Source organism: Peromyscus maniculatus, chromosome 1 (genome assembly GCF_049852395.1).
Source record: "Peromyscus maniculatus bairdii isolate BWxNUB_F1_BW_parent chromosome 1, HU_Pman_BW_mat_3.1, whole genome shotgun sequence".
Classification (NCBI taxonomy): Eukaryota; Metazoa; Chordata; class Mammalia; order Rodentia; family Cricetidae; genus Peromyscus; species Peromyscus maniculatus.
Window position 1 is genome coordinate 33,093,113 of NC_134852.1, and position 17,147 is coordinate 33,110,259.

General features: G+C 42.6%; 1 protein-coding gene across 1 annotated transcript; it reads right to left on the bottom strand.

Moving 5' to 3' along the window:
- Nucleotides 1–59: 59 nt before the first annotated feature.
- Cxcl17 (C-X-C motif chemokine ligand 17) lies at nt 60–15,730 on the bottom strand. Its single transcript, XM_076574064.1, has 4 exons — nt 15,545–15,730; nt 2,571–2,651; nt 1,865–1,966; nt 60–198 (listed from the first exon to the last, which is right to left on the bottom strand). The coding sequence occupies exons 1-4, from the start codon at nt 15,621–15,623 to the stop codon at nt 101–103; spliced, it is 360 nt and encodes a 119-aa protein (XP_076430179.1). The 5' UTR covers nt 15,624–15,730; the 3' UTR covers nt 60–100.
- Between the last annotated feature and the right edge of the window lie 1,417 nt (nt 15,731–17,147).

The following is a 17,147-nucleotide window of genomic DNA, read 5'->3' on the forward strand; positions in this document are numbered from 1 at the left end:
CTTTTGGTGAGAATGGGGGTAGGGAGAACAAGAACATGCCCGAGGGTTGATCACCTCTTTTTCACTGAGAGTGTTCACTTGAAAGAGTAGAATCTCAGAACTATAAGGGCAGAGCAAAACTTGCTAGTTGACATCGTTTGAGAAATTGTTGGCAGGTTCTGGAGAGCTTGTTTGGCTTCCTGTGGTGCTTTTGGTGTCCTAGAGCACAAATAAAAGGGGATGCTGTCATCAAAAACTTACAAATACTTTGTTTTATTTTTATTTGTGTGTGTGTGTGTGTGTGTGTGTGTGTGTGTGTGTGTGTGTGTGTGTGTGTGTCCCTGAGTGGGTTAGAATAGAATTTCAGATCTCCTGGAGCTGGAGTTACAGGTGGTTGGGAGCCACCTGACAAGTGTACTGGGAACCAAACTACGGACCTCTGATTTTATTTCGAGACAGGGTTTCTCTGTGTAGCCCTGCTTGTTTGGGAACTCACTCTGTAGACCAGGCTGGCCTCAAATTCAGAGATCTGCCTGTCTCCGCCTCCTGAGTTCTGGGATTAAAGGCGTGTGCCACCACTGCTTGGCTACTCTGGTCCTCTGAAAGAGCAGCGAGTGCTTGTAACTGTTGCTCTGTCTCTCCAGCTCCTTTAAAAGCGTTGCAAAGTGCAAAGTTTAATTTTTATGTAAACTTTTGAAATTATGAGATGCGGCTGGCTGTGGTGGTGCATGCCCTCAATCTCCGCACTCAAGAGGCAGAGGTTGGTGGATCTCCGTGGGTTCAAGACCAGCCTGGTCTACAAAGTGAGAGATCTAGGACAGTCAGGGCAATATACAGAAACCTTGTCTTGAAAAACCAAACCAAGGGCAGGATGGCAGCACAAACCAGAATCAAAAAGCCAAACAAGAGTGGAAGAGATGGCTCACCAGGTAAGACATTTGCCAAACTTTATGACCTGAGTTCAATCCCAGAGACTGATACGGCAGAAAGAGAGAACCGACTCACAACTTTCTTCTCTGACCTCCACACATGTGATGCTATATGTAAACACACACACACACACACACACACACACACACACACACACACACACTCATACACACATGTACATTATAAATAAAATGATAATTTATAAAACAATGGTTTATTTGTGTGTATCTGTGGTGTGCATATATGTAGGGTTGCACTCATGCCATAGTAGAAATTTGGAAGCCGAGGGCATCTTGCAGGAGTCTGTTCTCTTTCTATCATGTGGGTCCCAGGGAATGAACTCAGCTCGTTAGATTTGGCTGTAAGCACCTTTACCTTCTGAGCCATCTTTTTGGCCCTTGATTTACTTTTTTGTATAATAACATTTTAAAACAGACTGTGGGGCTGGAGAGATGGCTCAGCGACTAAGAGCGTGAGTTTGCCCCTTTAGAGGCTCCAGGTTCAATTCCCAGCACTGGCATAGTGGTTCAAAGTCATCTGTAACTCCTGTCCCAGGAAATCTGATTCCCTTTTCTGCCTTCAGGGGCACTGCATGTAGGTAGTGCACTTAAATACATGCACGCAAAATACCCACATACATAAAATGAAAACAAACAAACAAAACAACCAACTGCCAGATGAAGGAAAAGCCCAAATCCTGTTCCACACTGACACTGGTGTCATCTTCAGATATCAACGGGCAGGTCACAGCCTCCCAGTTTCCTTTTACTTTGATAGTTTCAGAGTAAGTCTATCTTGATATTTTTGCTCTTTCTGTTTTTCCTACAAGCTGACATTGAATAGAAAGGGGCTGGCTGATGCCTGTCTTTATTTTGGTCTTCTCGGCCTTGCCTCCATCCCTAGTGAGCCCATAGGACTGAGTGTGGTTTAAGCAAGGCCATCCTCTTGAACTTACTGTGTTTTTTCTCACCGCCCTTGATATGATCACAGGGACACTGCTTCCTTCGTGGCTCCAGCACTGGTGTGGATTCTCTCTTTGGGGTTCTCAGGAACCAATCTGTAACAACAGGCTACTGCTTAGACAACAAGATTGGTATGTTTGAGAGTAGGATTTGGCAGGGCTTTTTGAGCACTCTGGTGCCTCTTTCTCACAGACTGGGGAAAAGGGTCAACAGGGAACAATGGAGACCTCAAGCTATGTGAACCCCAGGATTTCTATGTTGTTTCTGTGTGACCTCTGTGGGTAGGGATTTGCTGACATGTTTAGAGGGGACATTGGGATATCCCTGTGGAAACTGAAAAATGAAGAATTGAGGCCCAGATGTCTTTTTAGGGCTACATTTCTTCTGCTTTCAATCCTTCCTATAAGGAACATCAGGTTAAGACCAGGATCTAAGATGCTTTTAGGGAGCCAGGAAAAAGTAAAAACCTTCCAAGAAGGTACAGGGAATTTGGGAAAAGTGTTGGTGGGGGTGCACAAAGATCCTGGCAGGCATCTAGCTCTTGTCTGACTCAGGGAGAAAGCAGGCATTAGTGCTGCATCTGGTGGGAGGCTGAGGTTAGCTCAGACAACATCTGTCCTGGTCTCGGAGGGGCTCAAGGGAGATGAAGGTTTAGGGTCACAATGGCACCAACTCTGTGGTTAAGGCTGAATTACTGACCTCTGCATTCACATTCTTGGCCGCCTTCCTGGAGCCATCTTCTAGAAGCCTGGCGTTGGCCTCCATGGCTTCTGGCAACTCCTGTTGGAGGCAAACACATGTGGTTAACTTCCAGATACTGGAAAGGGAAAGCTCTCTGTGCTCCTATCCTCCAGTGTTGTGCTACCTGAGTACCTAGATCAACACAATCTCTGTTTGTATGTGTCTCTGTCTGTCTGTCCTACCTTCCACTGCTGAGCTGTAGGGAACTCCAAAAGAAGGATATTGTAAAATGGGTAAAGAACTGAGACTTAAAAATCTATCCTAAACCCTGGAGAGATGGCCCAGTGGTTAAAGGCACTTGCTGCTCTTGCAGAGAAAACCCAGATTTGAGTCCCGTCACCTATGTGGTGGCTTGCAATCATCTGCAATCATCTAGTGTCAGGGGATCCAGTGCCCTCTGCTGACTTCCACAGACACTCATGTACAAAGCAAAAATAAATCTTAAAAGAAAAAAAAAATCAGGCCCACTGAAAACCTTAGCTGAGAAAGTGAAGAAAATGGCTTCTGAATCTAAGGGAAGACATGATGGGGTTATTGGGACTGCAACCTCCACATCCCTCATTAAAATACTGGTAACTTAGGTGAGAGCAAGGAGCAGATAACTGTAAACCAAAATTTCCACCAGAACTCTAAGTTGATGTGTTTGAATCCACAATTCAATTGACTGTTAATAGAATGGTATTTGTGTTTGTTCCTCTGGGACAGACACATTGCATCCAAGCCTATGTTGTTATCTGATTCTGCCACCTCCATGTATTTGAGACAAGGTCTTGCTATGCAGCTCAATGTTCATCTGGCTCCTGGCCTTCAGTGATCCATCTGAATCTGCTTCCTGGTAGCTGTGATTATTGGTGCTTTCCACCAAGCCCACCCCTAAAATATTTCGATGGCAAGAGAAGATGAAGGTTTAAGGGCTGGTGATAGCTTAGCTGGGACCTGCTGCCAAGCTTGACAACCTGAGTTCCATCTTTGGGACTCATATGGTAGAAGAAGAATATTGGCTCCTGAGGTCTGTCTTCTGACTTTCACACATTTCCTGTGTGTGGCATGTGTACCCACCCACAGAAAAATACATTAATTAGATATAATAAATAATAATTAGATATAATAAATAATAAAATTTGTCTTAGGGTTTTTATTGCTGTGATAAAACACCATAAACTAAAAGCAACTTTGGAAAGAAAGGGTTTATTTCACCTTACAACTCTCAGGTCACTCTCTATCACTTCTTGAGGGAAGGCAAGGTAGGAACTCAAGGTTGGAACCTGGAGGTAGAAACTGATGCAGCTGTCATGGAGGAAAGGCTGCTTACTGACTTGTTCCTCCTGGCTTGCTCAGTTTGCTTTCTTATATATCCCAAGACTACCTGCCTAGGGGTCTCACTGCCTATAGTGAGCTGGGCCCTCCCACATCAATCATTAATCAAGAAAACACTCTACATCTTTCCTACTGGCCAATCTTAAGTAGGTATTTTCTCAACTGAGGTTTCTGCTTTTCAGATGACTTTAGTGTGGTGATATATTTTTGTAATCTAAGAAATAAAGCTAGCCTGAAGATCAGAGGACAGAGCCAGCCACAGAGTTAGCCACAGAGGTCAGGCAGTGGTGGCACACACCTTTAATCCTAGTACTCCGGAGGCAGAGATAGAGATCCGCCTGGATCTCTGTGAGTTCAAGGCTACCCTAGACTACATGAGATTAAGCCAGTCTAAAAGAAACAGAGCCAGGCAGTGGTGGCACACACCTTTAATCCCAGCATTTGAGATTGCATGCCTTTGCTACCAGCATTTGGGAAGCACACACACCATTAATCCCAGCAGTAGGAAGGTTGAGACAGAAAGTGATATGACTGGGCAGAGAAAGGCATATAAGGTGTGAGGAGACAGGAACCGAAAAGCCCTTTGGGCTGAGGACTCAGAGCATTCGGTCAGAAGATTCGTGGAGTTGTTGAGGTGAGAAGTGGCTATGGCTTGTTCCTTTGTCTCTCTGATCTTTACGTATTTACCCCAATATCTGGCTCCGGGTTTTTATTATAAGACCACTTAGAATTTGAGCAGCACCCTAGTTTGTGTCAAATTGACAACACACAACTAGGGCAAAATTATAAAAAAGATAAAGGCTTATAGATTTGAGAATCTCAAGCTAGAACTGGGCCCACATGACACCTCCTCTAATTTTAGTTGGCAATGTTTCCTGTTAAAACCAATAATGCCAGATTAGAAATATAGCTAAGTTTATGTGCTTGTCTGACATGTATGATACTCTGGATTTGATCCATAGCACCATGAAAACAATCAAATATGCCTACATATGTTTCTTACTGTGTTTAAACTATTCTTTCTTTGAGACAGGGTCTCCATATTATAGCTGGGGTTGGACCAGCTTCCACCTGATTCCCCAGCTTCCACCTCCACCAATGCCCAGCTCATTTTTGTTGTTATTTTTGGTTGGGAAAGGGTCTTGCTATGTGGTCCAGCTGTCTTTGAACCTTCAGCAATCTCTCTAACCCTGATTCCAATTGCTGGGATTATAGATGAGTACTGTGCTTGAATTATTCTTGTGTAATTTGTGACTTGAAATCTGTTATGGCCTAAATGCTATCCTCCCAAATTCACATACTAAAGATCTATCCTCTACTTCCTCAGAATGAGTATATTTGGAGATAGAGTTTTGAAAATGGCAATTAAGCTAAAATGATGCTTTTGTGGAGTTGTTTAATCCATTTTTATAAGAAAATGAGCCATTTTATAAGAAAAAGGTTGTGGTGGCACACACCTTTAATCCCAGCTCTAGGGAGGCAGAGGCAGGAGAATCTCTGTGGGTTCCAGGCCAGCCTTATCTACACTGTAAGTTCCAGGAGAGCCAGGACTACTCAGAGAAAACCTGTCCCTGTTTCAAACAAAATAAAACAAAAAGGCCTTAAGGATGTACACACAGAGGAAAAACCATGTGACTGATGATATGGCAAGACGCTAACAGAATATGTCTCCTTAAAGCCTCTGTGTTGGGGCTGAGGAGACAGGGTAGCAGTTAAGAGCACTTACTGCCATTGCAGAGGACCTGGGTTCGGGGCAGTTCATAACCTACTGTAACTCCAGTTCCAGGGGACCTGACTCCCTCTTCTGGCCTCCGGGGCACTGCATGCATGTGGTGCACATACCACATGTGGGCAAAGCATTCATATACATAAAATACAATAAATGAAACTTTAAAAAAAGCCTTCTATGTTGGAATTCTAGTCCCTAATGTGATTATATTAGGAAGTGGGGCCTTTGTGGGGTTAATTAGGTCATGAAGGTAGAACTCCCAGGAGTGGGACTTGTGTCCTTGTGGAAAGGGACTCCCGAGAACCCTTAATTTCCACTGTTTGAGAATTGTCTGCACACTGTGAGATGAATCTTACTTCAATTCAATCATGCCAAAACTCTGATCTCAGAAACCCTACTTTTGAAACTATGACAAATAAATTTCTGCTGGTTCTAAGCCATCCAGTCAACAGTGGGACTCTATCACAGTCTCAACTAAGATTGCAGCCATTTGTCAGCCAAAGACAGAGGCTTTAGAAGAGATTCAGACCTTCTGGTACCTCAGTCTTGGATTCCCAGTCTCCAGAAATGTGGGAAAATCAAATTTGTCCCTAAAGCCACTCCAACTGTGGTATCTTGTTATGACACTCCTAACAAATATAGACAAAACCTTTTTCCTGTAGTCAGAAGTTTCTCTGGTCCTGTCCCACCCCATGGCCAAGATGGATCTCTCCCACCTGCAACTGGCAGCTGCTTGGTCCCAAGTAAACACACAGAGGCTTATATTAATTATCAGCTGTATGGCCTATGGGTTAGACTTCTTGCTAGCTAACTAGCTATTATAACTTAACTCAACCCATTTCTATTAATCTATATGTAGCCATGTGGCCATGGCTTTACCAGTCTGTTGGCATGTTGCTCCTTGGTCAGCAGGCTGGCATCTCCTGGTTACTCTCCTTTCTTCTTCCTGTCTCTCTCTTGGATTTCCTGCCTGGCTATAACCTGACTTGCCATAGGCCAGAGCAGCTTCTGTATTAACCAATCATAGCAACACGTATTCACAGCATACCAAAAGACATCCCCACAGCATTCTCCTCCACTAACCTCAGAATCAGTGGTTCAGTACTGACAGAGGTCATTGCTCCTGACACATGGTAGGCATTTAATAAGTGTTTGTTCAGTAGGTGCATGGACAAGCGTTTGGAGAGGGCCTCCTTTAGAGATCATCTGGTTCAATTCAGGCCTCCTGCTCCCATCCTTGTGCCCTTTCTGCCACACAGATGGATGGTATTGCATCATTTCCCAGTGCTGTTTTCCAATGTCCTCATGTGCTGTTTTGAGCACTATTAAAATTAGATGGGCACAGCCTTTGCCTTCTATTTTTTTCTAGCATTTTCTCCTTGTGTGGCCTCTATTCCTCATTTCATCAAAAAGCCATAAAACATTAAAACCAGAAGAAATCTTGTAGATGATTTAGTTGGATCCCTAAAGATAGAAGTTTTTAAATTCTAAGTGATCACATTTAGATATGTAGAAATGGTAACCCAATTGGAGAAAAAATTTGAAAGTACGATAAACTTCATCATCATCATCATCATCATCATCATCATCATCATCATAATTCTGAGGTAAGGTCTCTTGTAGTTCAGGATAGTCTTGAACTTACTATAGAAGTGAGGATGACATTGAACTCCAGATCCTTCTGTTTCTATCTCCCAAGTGCTAGAATTACAGGTGAGTGGTGTGATGCCCTGCTCAAGAACACATTATTTTTTATTTAATTTTAATTTTTTAAGATGTATTTTATTTTTTGTGTATGAGTATTTTGCCTGCATGTATGTATGTGCACCACTTACATGCCTGGTGCCCTTGGAGTCTAGAAGAGATCCTTGGATCCTCTGGAACTGTTATGGATGGTTGTGAGCCGCCATGTGAGTGCTGGGAATCAGTTCTGATTCCTCTGCAGGAGCAGTCAGGTCTTTTAACTATGGAGCCATCCCTTCAGCCCCAACTTGTACCAATCTTTATGTTTATTTACTTCTTAATTTTCCTCTAAATTTATTTTACAAAGCAGTCTCACTTTGTGTGGAATTATAAATTTAGTATATTCTTAGTATGCTTGTCTTTACTCCCCTCTCCTCCTCTTTCTCTTTGTTTCTGTCTTGTTGAGTAGCCCGGATTAGTCTAGCAGACCATACTGAGATACTTTCTTTTCTAATGGGTTAAAATAAGCATGTTATTATTAAGGATATTAAAAGCAAATTTATGTTTCATCAAAAATTAGTCTTGGTTAATGCTTGCCCAGTGGACTTTCTATCCAGATAGACCTGGGGCTTCCCACTGGCTCTGTCACTTAACTGTATGATGTATACTTCTTGGATCTGTGAGTCTCTGACTTGCAAAATAAGGATAAGTAATGCCCAGCTTGCTGAAGAATAAATTAATTACTGTGAATGTCCTGTGTCCAGACCTATGTTCAGGACATGAGTGTTATTATGGTTGTTACTGAGGACTACTAGTTGTTTTCTTCCTTCCTTCCCTTCCCTCTCTTCCACATCTCTCTACCCCTTTGCCCCATGTAGTTCAGGTTGACCTCAAACTTGATAAATAGCTGAGGATAACCTTGAACTCTTAACCTTTCTACCTCAGCCTCTGGGTGCTGGGATTTCAGGCATGTGTCAACATACCTGGCTTCTAGTTGTTTTCTGAAGACAGTGAATCTCTCATTAGCTCCTGGCTTTGTACTGGCAGGCTCAGCAAAAGTTAATTCTACTTGTTAAGACACTACCAAATCTGTCTTCCTCTTCAATCTCCTTTTCCTCCAGACAGGGTCTCATTATGTAGCCCTCCTTGCCTGCAGCTTTCTGTGTAGACCTGGCTGGTCTTGAACTTGCAGAGATCTCCTTGCCTTTGCCTCCCACATACTGGGATTACAAGTATGTGCCACCATGCTAAGCTGATATATCATTATTTTGATTTGCCAGGTCTACCACATACATACTGGGATTACAAGTATGTGCCACCATGCTAAGCTGATATATCATTATTTTGATTTGCCAGGTCTACCACATATTTACTTTGTGATTTTTTTAAAAGATAGGTTGCTTAACTTGCTGTAATTTGTAAAATATGGCTAATAGTATGTGTGTGCTGTTTCCCATCTCTGTCTTCCTCCAGAAGGGCTACATAGAAGCAACAGCTCCTCCTAGCAAAGGACATGTTTTAGCACCCATGACAAGAACCAGGGATTCTTGGAAATAGCTGATTCCAGGGAGCAGGAAAGTATAAGACAAGCCTGAAACCTCTTGTGTCAGAAAGTAAGGAACTGCCAAAAAAAAAAATAATGAAGACATTAAAAAAAGACTATGGAAACCAACCTGAAGGACAATGTGAATAACATAATAAATGATGGTAGTAGTGGGTTACCTATGAGTTTCTGAGTCTATACAGGTAAAAACAAGTAGGTGAAAGGAAGAAGGCCTGAAGTCCTGGAGAGATGGGTCAGTGTTTATAAGCCCTTACTTCTCTTCCAGAGGACGTGAGTTCAGTTCCTAGCTCCCACATCAGGTGGCTCATAACTGCCTTTAATTTTACCTCTAGGGATCTGACATTTTCTCTGGCCTCCATAGACACAGGCACACATAAATAAAAATAAAAATAAATCTTAAAAAGTAAATAAAAGGTGGCACATGCCTTTAATCACAGCACTTGGGAGGCAGAGGCAGGTGGATCTCTGTGAGTTCAAGGCCAGCCTGGGCTACAGGGTGAGTTCTAGGACAGGCTCCAAAGCTACACAGAGAAACCCTGTCTCAAAAAACCAAAATAAATAAATAAATAAATGAATGAATAACTAAAAGGAAGAGCCTTTTCTGTTTTCTAAGATTTATTTTTATTATTTATGCATATGTATGTGTATGTGTGTGCATATATGAATGTAGGTGTAAGCATTCCCATAGGAATAGCACTTAGTAACTATTAGTTAAGTGCTTAGGTTTCTAAGTTCACAGTGATTCTATGGCTCTATGCCAGGGTATGATGGTGTTTTTTCTTGTTGCAGCTAGTGTGTGTATATATGTGTGTATCAGTGGGGATTAGACATAGAATCCCATATATGCTGTGATAGTTTCAATGTAATTGGCCCCCATAAACTCATAGGGAGTGGCACTATTAGGAGGTGTGGCTTTGTTGGAGTGGGTGTGGCTTTGTTGAAGGAAGTGTGTCACTGGGGCAGGCTTTGAGGTCTCATATATACTCAAGCCACACCCAGTGTCTCAGAGCACTTCCTGTTGCCCTTGGGTCAAGATGTAGGACTCTCATCTCCTTCTCCAGCACCATGTCTGCCTGCATACCACCGTGTCTTGCCATGATGATAATTGACCAAACCTCTGAAACTGTAAGCCAGCCCCAATTAAATATTTCCCTATTTCCCTTTATAAGAGTTGCCATGGCCATGGTGTCTCTTCACAGCAATAGAAATCCTAACTGAGACACATACTAAGCAAGCACCGTGTCACTGAGTTACAGTCCTGCCCCTATTCTTGTTTTGTTTTGTTTCTTAGTTTCCCAGGCTTGCCTTAACTTGTAATCTTCTTGCCTCAGCCTCCCAAACAGCTGGATTTACAGTCCCAAACTTTCTACTTAAGTCTGGTGCTGAACAATTCTTTACTGTGTAGACCTCTATCCACTAACCACCAATAGCAAACCTTCAGTTGAGAAAGCTAAAAATACCATACCCCTGCAAGGGACCACTCAAAGTTGATAAACACAGCTCTACAGCAACATTTACAAGCCTGGATCCACATTTAAACTCCCCCAGACACATGCCTTGAACTTGCCATTTGCTTTGCAACCTTGAAAGTAGTTAAAGTCATGTAACTTCTTTGAGTCTCCAGATGGCGCTGTCACAAACCACATGGGCTTTTCCAAACCAAAAAGTTTCACAATGTTCACATAGGTCTGAGCCAATTAGAAAATGACCATACATAATCTCTAAATCAATTCTCAAAATAAAAATTTATCTTACAAGCTAGAGTGTTGGCTCGGTGGTTAAGACTGCAGATGCCACCTTTACCAGCATGGTCACTGGTAAGGAGCAAGAAAGGCACTTGGGACTTGGGACTTTTTTCCATGTGCTGTGCTGGGAAGGACACATTACTTTTGTGATGCTTTACATTTTAAATTATCATTTGTGTACATGGTGTGGATGGGGGAGGTGTGACTGCCATAGCACATGTGTGGAGCTTAGAGGAGAACTTTGTGGAGTAGTCTGTTCTTCCCTTCCACTTTTATGTAGGTTCTGGGTATCAAACTCAGGTTACCAGACTTCAACTGAGGCCCCTTGCCAGCCCTTCTGTGATATCTGTGCACAAAGTGAATAAGCAGAACTTAATCATGAGGAAACACTGGAAAAACCCGTACTGAGGTCATTCTACTTTCCAGTACTCTTACAAAATATACCAAGAACTCCTGGGAAGGAGGGGGAAAGACTTAGAAGCCATGGCAGCTTGGAGGACACCAAGGTGTCATGACAGCTTTATTCACTGTGAGTTCTGAAGTGGTCTTTGTACTAGGAAAAGGATGTTAGTGGAATAATTAGGACACTGAATATTTGAGGAATTAGCCAATGTTACTGTGTCAATGACACTTTCCTGTTTTTTAAAATTTTGATTTTCTGTGTGTGGGTGTTTTGCCTGCATGTACATCTGTGAACCACTGGTGTGTCTGGCGACTGAAGAGGCCAGAAGAGGGCATCAGATGCCCCAGAACTGGAGTTACAGACATCTGTAAGCCACTATCAAGATGCTAGGATTTGGACCCAAGTTCTCTGAAAGAGCAGACAGTGATTTTAACCACGGAACTATCTCTTCAGCCCCTTTTGTTTTTAAAGATTTATTTTTATTTTATGTATATGAGTCTTTCATGTATGACTATGCACTGTTATGTATGTAGTGTCCACAGAGGTCAGATCCCCTGGGACTGGAGTTACACAGAGTTGTGAGCAACCACATGGGTGCAGGGAATCAAACCCTGGATTTTCTGGAAGAACAACCAGTGCTCTTAACGCTGAGCTATCTCTCCTCCTGTTTTTTTTTTAAATTTAATAAAAATATACTTATTTATTTATGTGTGTGCACACACACATGCACATTCCTGCCTTTGTGTGTGCATGTGTCATAGTGCATCTGTGGAGGTCAAAGGACAACTTTCAGCTGTCTGTTCTCCTTCCATCACGTGGCCCTGGGTTTTAAACTCAGGTGTCATTCTTGGCAAAGCAATACTTTACCTGATGAATAGTTCCCTTCCCTTTTCTGTTTTTAGTTTTTTCGAGACAGGGTTTCTCTGTGTAGCCCTGGCTGTCCTAGAATTAAGTATCTCTGTAGACCAGGCTGGTCTTGAACTCACAGAGATCTGCCTGCCTCTGTATCCTGAGTGCTGGGATTAAAGGTGTGGGCCACCACTTCTCAAGGAACTCTTTTTTAATTAAAAAAAAGAGTCTTGATCATGGTATTATGGTAAAATGTTAAATGAGGACAATGAGATTGCTCAGTAGTTAGAGGTGCCTACCACCAGGCTTGACTACCTGAGTTCAGCTCCAAAACATGATAGAAGGCAAGAACTAACTCATAAAAGTTGTCCTCTGACCCACATACTCCAGGCACCATGGACCCCCAAATAAATAAATAAAAACTTTAAAAAAGTTATTTAAAAAAACCTGAAAAATATATTGGAACTCTTTTCTTAACATTTTGAAAGCATGAAAAATAAAAAAAAAACAAAATGTATGAAATTAAATATTTATTTTATATGTATGTATGCTCCTGGGGATGTGTGCACCATATATGTGCAGGTGCTTGAGGAGACTAGAGGAGGATGTTGAATCCCCTGGAGCTGGAATTACAGGCAGTTATGAGTTGCCTAATGTGGCTGCTGGGAACTGTACCTGAATCCTCTGCAAGAGCAGCCAGTACTCTTAACTGCTGAGCTATCACTCCAACCCCCATTACATTAGATTTTTGTAAGTACAAAATGAGATCACAGTGTATTCATTATAACACTTAAAACAGTGCCTGCAGAACAGGAATTCCTAACACATGCCAGCTATTATCCTAAGGAGTATAATTACGTAATATCACAGCTAGTGAGTAGTCTATTATAGTTTTTTCATAATATTCTCATATATTGTTATGTATTCTTTTCTTCTTTCTCCTCTTTTAAAAGTATATTGAGTATAGATGTAGCTATTATGAGGTAAAGTAAGATTAGACTAAAAAAATTTGTTATGTGTACAAGTGTTTTGCCTGCACATATGTATGACAGTTGTTAGCCACCATGTGGATGATGGGAATCAAACCAGGTCCTTTGGAAAAGCAGCTGGGGCTCTTAACCACCGAGCCAACACTCTAGCTTATAAGATAAATTTTTATTTTGAGAATTGATTTAGAGATTATGTATGGGTCATTTCCTCTGGCTACTAATTGGCTCAGACCTATGTGAACATTGTGAAACTTTTTGGTTTGGAAAAGCCCATGTGGTTTGTGACAGCGCCATCTGGAGACTCAAAGAAGTTACATGACTTTAACTACTTTCAAGGTTGCAAAGCAAATGGCAAGTTCAAGGCATGTGTCTGGGGGAGTTTAAATGTGGATCCAGGCTTGTAAATGTTGCTGTAGAGCTGTGTTTATCAACTTTGAGTGGTCCCTTGCAGGGGTATGGTATTTTTAGCTTTCTCAACTGAAGGTTTGCTATTGGTGGTTAGTGGATAGAGATCTACACAGTAAAGAATTGTTCAGCACCAGACTTAAGTAGAAAGTTTGGGACTGTAAATCCAGCTGTTTGGGAGGCTGAGGCAAGAAGATTACAAGTTAAGGCAAGCCTGGGAAACTAAGAAACAAAACAAAACAAGAATAGGGGCAGGACTGTAACTCAGTGACACGGTGCTTGCTTAGAATGTGTCTCAGTTAGGATTTCTATTGCTGTGAAGAGACACCATGGCCATGGCAACTCTTATAAAGGGAAATAGGGAAATATTTAATTGGGGCTGGCTTACAGTTTCAGAGGTTTGGTCAATTATCATCATGGCAAGACACGGTGGTATGCAGGCAGACATGGTGCTGGAGAAGGAGATGAGGGTCCTACATCTTGACCCAAGGGCAACAGGAAGTGCTCTGAGACACTGGGTGTGGCTTGAGCATATATGAGACCTCAAAGCCTGCTCCAGTGACACACTTCCTTCAACAAAGCCACACCCACTCCAACAAAGCCACACCTCCTAATAGTGCCACTCCCTATGAGCTTATGGGGGCCAATTACATTGAAACTATCACAGCATATATGGGATTCTATGTCTAATCCCCACTGATACACACATATATACACACACTAGCAGCAACAAGAAAAAACACCATCATACCCTGGCATAGAGCCATAGAATCACTGTGAACTTAGAAACCTAAGCACTTAAGTAATAGTTACTAAGTGCTATGCTAGATCGTGTGAGGGTTATGGAAATGAGACAACAGTTTGTGCCACCAAGGTGATTAAGGTTACAGTCTGCAGGGCAGGAGGATAGGTAGAAGAGCTGAATCCTTACAGTGTGAGGCAGAATATGATACATGCAAAAAGAGTCTTGTTTGAGCTGAACATAGTCAGCAAGGGGAGAGCTGTGTGTGGTTGTGGGGGGAATCAAGGGAGGAATGGGAAGGTGTTAGCTTTTGAGCTGATTGTGTGAGTAAAGTTGAGCTGGTTTGAAAACATAGGACCTGTTGGGGATCAGCAGTCTAGTCTGAGTGGAGCATAGAGTGTATCTTTGTGACTGGAAAAGTGGGTTGCGACTAGAGCTTTGAGTCCATGGGGAGAACTCTAGCCCTGTGTCCATCATAGTGATAGAGATGCCTTTCCTTCCGGAGGGGTGCTTTGGGCCCCAGGATTGTAGAGCCCAGAAATTTCCAAAGAACTTTTTCTAGAAAGGAGAGAAGTTGGACATTGCAGAAGGCAGTTGATCCTAAATTTAGGATTGATGCTGAGTATGCCATAAGTTATTTCACCCCCAAATAGGGGTGGTGTTCTCCAGTAGAAAGGCACATGAACGGAGATGATCTTGCTTCTGTGTGGTTGTTCTGTGAAGGACTGGGCTGCCCTGGCTCTGATGAAAACTGGAACAGATTTAGAACCACTCCTAAGGTCTGCCTCCCCAAAGGCAAACCATTTTAACAGTGTGCAGTATGAGCAAAGTGTCTGCATGGGCACTACCTAGTGGTAGGACTGCCCTAGTTTGTATCATTGGTGACTTAACTGGCACACTCTAAAAAATATAGGACTCTTAATTTCTTTACTTTCCACCACAACCCCTCTAGTTGAGCCCTGAGGAAATTTGTGACTTTTCTAGGACAGGTTAGGGGAGGGAAGGGACAGGGGTCTTGTCTGGGCTCTGTACATGCGTGCATGTTGCCAGCTACAGTTGCAGACACTAAGGCAATGTGTCTTAAAGTTCACAGACTCTTTCGGGATAAGTAGGGTCCTTCCTTTTGGTTAATGAGGATATTGGCACTGAGAAAGACGAACTTAATTGGCCCAACGAGTTGTAGCTAAAAGAACATTTTAATGAGGTGTGTTGTTGGGATTGCCACATTTTCTATTCCTCTTCCCTCATTAATATCAGTTTAATCTTTGGTGTGTGCCTGCTGCAGGTGAGGTGTGAGTTAATATTGAGCAAGGCATGGTGATACATGCTTATAATGCTGGTACTCAGGATACTGAGGTAGGAAGAGTGCAAGTTTCAGTTCAGCCTGGGCTACATATCAAGATCCTGTCTCAAGGGGGAAGAAAATTAGATGGGGGAAAGAGGGAAGAGGTAAAGAGGAAGGGAGGGAGAGAAATAAAACAGAGAATATGATTTCATCTTATTTACCTGGATTTGGACTGCTGGAGACCATGGACAGGAACGTCAGTGGCAGCAACAGAAGGCAGGAAGAGACTAGAACCTTCATTGTGGCTGTCTGTTGGTGCTCTTGTTGCTTCAAGACTGTGTGGAGTGTCTTCAGTTAGAGACTTTTGATTTCTTGGAATGGCTTGGGTGGGGTAGTGTCAACAATTTAATCCCATGCCAGAGCACCCATTAGAAGACAAGAACAAGAAGGCGGTGTTGGTGATGTTGGTAACAGATTGGATCAGGTGCTTTACAGGAATGTGGGAGGTAAAACTGGTCAAACAAAAGATATGCAGCACTCTCGAGAATGAAGGAGTGATTGACATCTTGGCAGTGGTCCTTGACTCCTCAACCCTTACTGTGTTATGATTTTGCTCTCTTAGCCTTTTTTCCCACTTGAATTTCCTTGTACCTTTTGGCTGTTTATAGCAAGAAATGGGGCATTGCAGGCTGGCAGAAGAGAGGCAGGCTGGTGTGTTTCCTCTGTCCATCTGTGAAGTACCAGCCATGGAAGTAGTACTGCCTGGGCAGTTGCCCTGTCCTCAAAACTGTTGACAGTTCCCTCCAGTTCCCTAACCACATAAAGGGGAAGCAGAGCTGGAATAAGAAGAGGCAGTTCAAGTTGATTGTGGTAGTGTATGTCTGCGATTCCAGCATTGGGGAGGGAGAGGAGGATTTTGAGTTTGATGACAGAACCTATTTGAAAAACAAGAAGGAAGGAAAGAAAGAAAAACTAACAAAAATGAAGGGCTGGTGGCTGGTAAGCTAACGATCTGAGCTCAGTCCCCCAGGACTCACAGGGTGGAAGGACTAATAAGTTGTCTTCTGACTTCCATATTCATTTGGTGGCATGCACACTCCCCTCATCCCTAAATTATTAAAAATGGAGGGTTAGGATATAGCTTAGTCATAGACTGCTTGTCTAGCATGCACAAGGCTCTGGGTTTGATTCTTAGCACCACAAAAAGCAAATAAAAACAAAGCAACAACAAACAAACAAACAAACAAAACCAGAGACAGTTATCTTTGTTCCCAAATCCTTCCCTGGAGCAGTGGGGGAAAACTAAGCCTTCTTTTGTTCATCAGGAAGTTGCTATGGTTTAGTTGCTCCAGTCTACAGGATGGGATTTTATTTGTGGAGGATCACCAGAGCTTCAGGTCAGAGGTTTGAGGAGTATGGGAACTATAGGCAAGAAGGAACTCTTGAACTGTGTTTGCCTACTTTGGTGGGGATCTTGGCTCCAGTCTCTGGAAATGGCCCAAGGCAAAAGGAGAAAGCTGATAATGCTCACAGTCAACATTAGAGGTGATGATGCCAGCCGACTTCCTTCAAACATGCAGCTCACAAAGGAAGGGAGTTTTATTTCTGGCTTGCAGTCTGCCCTGTCACTTTGGAGCCTGTGTTGAGATATACATCATGGAATGTGTACATAGTGGAGAACACTGTTCATGTCACAGCAACCAGGAAGCAAAGAAGACAGTGAGAAACATGAATCTAATATTTCCTTTAAGGGTGTATATACCACCATGATCTAATTATTTTTCTACCAAACTCTGTCTCCTAAAGGTTCTTCTGACCTCCCAG

Excerpts from the sequence above, each read along its gene's own strand:
- Cxcl17 (XM_076574064.1), bottom strand. The coding sequence starts at position 15,623 with ATGAAGGTTCTAGTCTCTTCCTGCCTTCTGTTGCTGCCACTGACGTTC. Across the intron at positions 2,652-15,544 it reads CTCCAGCAGTCCAAATCCAG|GAGTTGCCAGAAGCCATGGA; the intron begins GTAAATAAGATG and ends TGCCTCCAACAG. Across the intron at positions 1,967-2,570 it reads CCAAGAATGTGAATGCAGAG|ATTGGTTCCTGAGAACCCCA; the intron begins GTCAGTAATTCA and ends CTGTTGTTACAG.